The 5,000-nt window shown below is 29.5% G+C and overlaps 2 protein-coding genes across 2 annotated transcripts in view; both read left to right on the top strand.

Annotated features, from left to right (window-relative positions):
• LOC124948856 (cytochrome P450 4g15) overlaps positions 1-2,467 on the top strand; it is a 4,488-nt gene extending 2,021 nt beyond the window's left edge. The window contains exons 4-8 of the mRNA XM_047493095.1: positions 8-260; positions 421-628; positions 770-958; positions 1,052-1,289; positions 1,414-2,467. Of these exons, the coding sequence (XP_047349051.1) occupies positions 8-260; positions 421-628; positions 770-958; positions 1,052-1,289; positions 1,414-1,778 (1,253 nt within the window). The 3' untranslated portion in view covers positions 1,779-2,467. The remainder of the gene's footprint in view (positions 1-7; positions 261-420; positions 629-769; positions 959-1,051; positions 1,290-1,413) is intronic.
• Positions 2,468-3,339: 872 nt separating this feature from the next.
• Positions 3,340-5,000, top strand: part of LOC124948486 — a 2,366-nt gene continuing 705 nt past the window's right edge. Inside the window, exons 1-5 of the mRNA XM_047492160.1 lie at positions 3,340-3,409; positions 3,543-3,733; positions 3,818-4,082; positions 4,205-4,380; positions 4,855-4,980. Of these exons, the coding sequence (XP_047348116.1) occupies positions 3,340-3,409; positions 3,543-3,733; positions 3,818-4,082; positions 4,205-4,380; positions 4,855-4,980 (828 nt within the window). The remainder of the gene's footprint in view (positions 3,410-3,542; positions 3,734-3,817; positions 4,083-4,204; positions 4,381-4,854; positions 4,981-5,000) is intronic.

Raw genomic sequence — 5,000 nt, 5'->3', positions numbered from 1 at the left:
TTCGTAGGACAAAAATGGCGTGCCCATCGTAAACTAATAGCACCTACTTTCCATTTGAACGTTTTGAAGAGTTTCATCGATCTCTTTAATGCAAATTCGCGTGCGGTTGTTGAGAGAATGCGGAAAGAAGACGGCAAAGTATTTGATTGTCACAATTACATGTCCGAGACAACGGTTGAGATACTTCTTGAAACGGCTATGGGCGTATCGAAGTCTACACAGGGACAAAGTGGATTTGAATATGCGATGGCCGTAATGAAGTGAGTAATTTCATAAAATTAATCGACATATCGGAATCGTTTAAATAAATAATTTCATTCGTTTTCTTATTGCATCGTCTTTCTTTTTAATATTAATTTTTATTTATTAACTTTTTCTTTTTTTTCTCTTTCTCCCCTCCTTTTTCTTTTATCTTTTCAGAATGTGCGACATACTTCATCTTCGACATACCAAAGTTTGGCTGAGACCCGATTGGCTCTTCAATCTTACCAAGTATAGTAAAGATCAGATTAAACTTTTAGAAATTATACATGGACTCACGAAAAAAGTGATCCAACGTAAGAAGGAAGAATACAAGAGCGGTAAACGTAATATTATTGATACCACCGGATCTAAAACGACCGAAAAGGTATATTTTATTTTATCGTACTTTTTCTTTTTCGTTTTGCCCTCCCCTTCTTCTCTTCTCCCCTCCCCGATCCCCACTCACCCCCCGACTACCTCTGAAATTTCACAATTATATGCATAAAAGAAATTTCACAAAACGTAGGTTACCACGGTTGAAGGTCTGTCCTTCGGTCAATCGGCTGGTTTGAAGGACGATCTCGATGTCGACGATAACGACGTTGGTGAGAAGAAAAGACAAGCTTTCTTAGATCTCTTGATCGAAGCTGGTGAAAGTGGTGTGGTATTAAATGAACAGGAAGTCAAGGAACAAGTAGATACCATTATGTTCGAGGTATATATTTAATAATGATCTAACATAGGACAAAAATAATGATAGAAATGTGTATATTGACTTATAATGTTTTGTTAAAAAAAAAAAAAAAAGGGACACGATACCACAGCTTCCGGATCCAGTTTCTTCCTGACAATGATGGGTTGTCATCCTGACATTCAAGAGAAAGTAATCCAAGAACTTGATGAGATCTTTGGAGATAGCGATAGACCTGCCACTTTCCAGGACACTTTGCAAATGAAATATCTTGAACGTTGTCTCATGGAAACTTTACGCATGTATCCGCCAGTACCGATCATTGCTCGTGACGTCAAGACAGATATAAAACTTGGTCAGTCATATTTTTATTAAACGATTATTATTATTATATATATGTGTGTGTGTATCTATGTGTGCATGTGTGAATGTGTGTATAATTAAAATAATATATTTTTTAATATCAATTGTCTGTTTAGTTTCTGATAATTACATTATACCAGCCGGAAGTACTGTCATCATTGGTACAATAAAGACCCACCGATTAGAATCGATTTATCCAAATCCAAATGTCTTCGATCCGGACAACTTCCTTCCGGAAAGGACAGCCAACAGACATTATTATGCATTTATACCATTCTCCGCTGGACCTCGTTCTTGCGTTGGCCGAAAATATGCCATGCTCAAACTGAAGATTCTACTTTCAACGATACTAAGAAACTTCCGTGTAAAATCGGAAGTCAAAGAAGATGATTTTAGGCTACAAGCCGATATTATTCTCAAGCGTGCCGAAGGATTCCCTGTCAGATTGGAACCGAGGAAACGTGTTGCCGTTCAGGCTTAATTAATAATTAATACGTTTAATCTCCTTTTTATCTTATTAAGATTTGAATATGTTAAAAAAAAAAAAAAAATAAAAAAATAAAAAAATAAAAAAATAAAAAAAAATAAAATAAAATAAAATAAAGTAGGAGAGGTAATGGAAAGGGAATATTCCATTCAGAAGTTTCCCATTTCGTGTACGATTTTTAAAAATTATTTTCCAAACTATAATAGATCGTTCAAATAAAAATTTTGAAGAAGATTGGACATATATTATGGCGTACGCAAATTTTCTCTGGGTGGATGTGCTTCGACTATAAACAAGAAAAAAGAAAAAAAAAAAAAAAAGGAATATTCTTTTTGAAATATTCAAAAGTACATCTGAAGAAGATTTGTGACCATAAAAATTGTCCCTTCCCAAAAAAAAAATGAATCATTTTATTTGAAATATCTTTTAAAACGAGACGTAGTTCGGGAAATAATTACTTGCAAAATTTCAAATGGAACTACCTGTATATGTAAGTGATCTTAAATTTTAATATTATTGAAAAATAAAAAAACTATATGGAGAAATAAAGAAATAAAAATCATATTCGTTATGGATTATGAGGCATATAATATATATATGTGCGTGCGGGTATATGTATATATATATATATATATTATATATATATATATTTATCTTATGTAATAAACTATGCAGCTGATTAATTGTAAAATTCAATTATAGAGACCTACAAATTTCCTATTTTTTTCAAGTTACATTTTTTGATTTGATTGAAAGTTATACTTTTCTCTCTCTCTCTCTCTCTCTCTCTCTCTCTCTCTCTCTCTCTTCTCTTTCTCCTCACGCTCACTTTCTCCAGATGAACGATCGCTTCTACTACGTATTACAAACATAATTCTATTCTAATTCGAGAAAAGAAAAATATCAATTGCTATTCGTTCAAAAAAAGAAAAAAAAAAAAAAAAAACAATGATATATTTATAAAACAAAAAAAAAGAAAAATACTTCCTGTCAAGAAATGTCATTACCGATAATAAATATTAAGAATATTTAATCGATCTGTGTTTAATGAAACTTATGTAAAATCTAATCGACATTAATCGATTATAGTATTAATAAAAAGTTTATTATCAAAAATGATTCATAAAAATTGGAATTTTTGTAAGGATTTATTCGATGATAAAAATTACGAGGAAGCTTTTAATAAAGATCAAATTGAAGAAAAATATGAAAGGAGTTTATTTGCGAAGGACAAAATAAAAAATCTTGCACAAGCAAATCGACATAATGTTAAAAAAATTCGTAAAGATTTAAAAGCCATGTTACCTATGATACCCTTTGTCGAAGTAAAACGGTTAGGCGAACATAATCTCATTTTCTATATTATATTTTTTCTATTATAATTTTTTATTATCTTCACAGGTTCTATTTAAAATACAATGAAGCATTAATAGATGAACTTAAAGAGGATGGTTTAGAAGAGGCAGCTGATTTTATTCAAAAATTAATTGAATTCAATGAGGAAAAAAGAAATATTGCTGGCCCTGATACATCGATTTGGGTTAAGCCACGATTAATGGATCAACGAGATCTATTAGATAATCTTAAAGAAGCTTTAATCGCAATTGAAAGTGCTAAAAAAAATGGTAATATTTTAATAATGATACGTTCTAAACGATAGAAAAATAAAGCGTGTGTATTTTCTTTTTCTTGGATATTCAAAAGAAACTTAATTTTTTTTTTGTTTTTTTTTTTTTTTTTTTTTTTTTTTTTTTTTTTTTTTTACAGAGCAATGGATCGAGGTATCAAATTATTGGATAAAAATATCAATATTTTTTCAATCGAAAGGTGAAGATTGGTGGTGGATAACAAAAACACTTTATCAAAATGCCCTAAAAGCAGCTGAATCCATTGAAGAGGACAACGGATACAATATTACTGCAATACGATATCTTTATGGAAGATTTCTTTTCATGATAGGTCACAATGAAATATTATATTTTTTAATGAAATGATAATAAATAAAAAAAAATAAAATAAAATAAAATAAATAGGTCATTAAAATCAAACTGATAAATCTTGTAAAAATAGACGCTGAATGGCTCAAAGCACTCGAATATTTGGATATTGCGCGAAAAGCATCAGAAGAAAGGATATGGAACGTTTCTAATATTTTAGGCGAGAACGAACAAACTATTTTTAAAGAATCCTGTGCTCTTATATGTAAAATACTTCTAACTCTTGTTCAACGTATCGGTGAAGAAGATTCAGAGTTTGCTATAAATGCATGCAACGAAGCTTTACAAAGAGCCATGGACAGCAAGTTTTCCTTTTTTTTATTCTTTCTTTCTTACTTTCTTTTTTCTTTTTTTTTTTTTTTTGTTTAATGTTTTATACTAAAAATAATTATTTTATACAAAATCTTATATGTTTCAAGCTAGCTGGTCATTACGATTACATAGCTAATGCATTATATGAGTTAGGAAGAATACATTTGCATTATGGCTATGTCAAAGAAGCTTTGCAAGAATTTTCTAAATTACTTGCCATGGCTAAAAGAATACCAGATCCAAACGGAATATGTAATGCACACATGGAATTAGCTTTTGCTTATAAGGTAAAAAAAAAAAAAAAAGAAAAAAAAAAGAGAGAGAAAGAAAAAAAGAAAAAAGAAAAATAATTATTAACAATGACGTTTACAATAACATAATTATTTTATAAATGATTAATTTAACTTATATTTAATTATATACGTATAGTCATAGTAAGATAAATCTTTTCTTACTTTTACATTATACTTCTAATTATCTATTCTATTATTATGGTTTACTTTGATTAATTAGCTTTCTCTTTCCAGTCATTTTCTAATAGTTTATTTTTATACAAAACATATCGTACCTAGAGCATTATATAAGAAGCTATAACATGTTCATTACTATGAATAATACATAAAACGTATTGATACATTTAGGGGGGTTTTCTTTTTTTTTTTTTTTTCTTTACAATTAGTTTTGTAAATGTTATACACAATAAAGAAAATGGTACCATCAATTAGGATTATCAATTTTCTTTGATTATCATTCCTTCATAGGAAATTGATGATACTGCAAATACAGAAAAACATCTACATTTGTTTAGAAAGAATGCTACCCAATTTAATTTGTCATATAAACTTGCACAAGCGCATTACTATACCGGCGAGTATTTATTAAATCAGGTTAATACACCCTCCTTTTG

Source organism: Vespa velutina, chromosome 4 (assembly GCF_912470025.1).
Source record: "Vespa velutina chromosome 4, iVesVel2.1, whole genome shotgun sequence".
Classification (NCBI taxonomy): Eukaryota; Metazoa; Arthropoda; class Insecta; order Hymenoptera; family Vespidae; genus Vespa; species Vespa velutina.
Note: the sequence above shows the minus strand (reverse complement) of the source record. Positions and strands in the feature narration are given on the sequence as shown.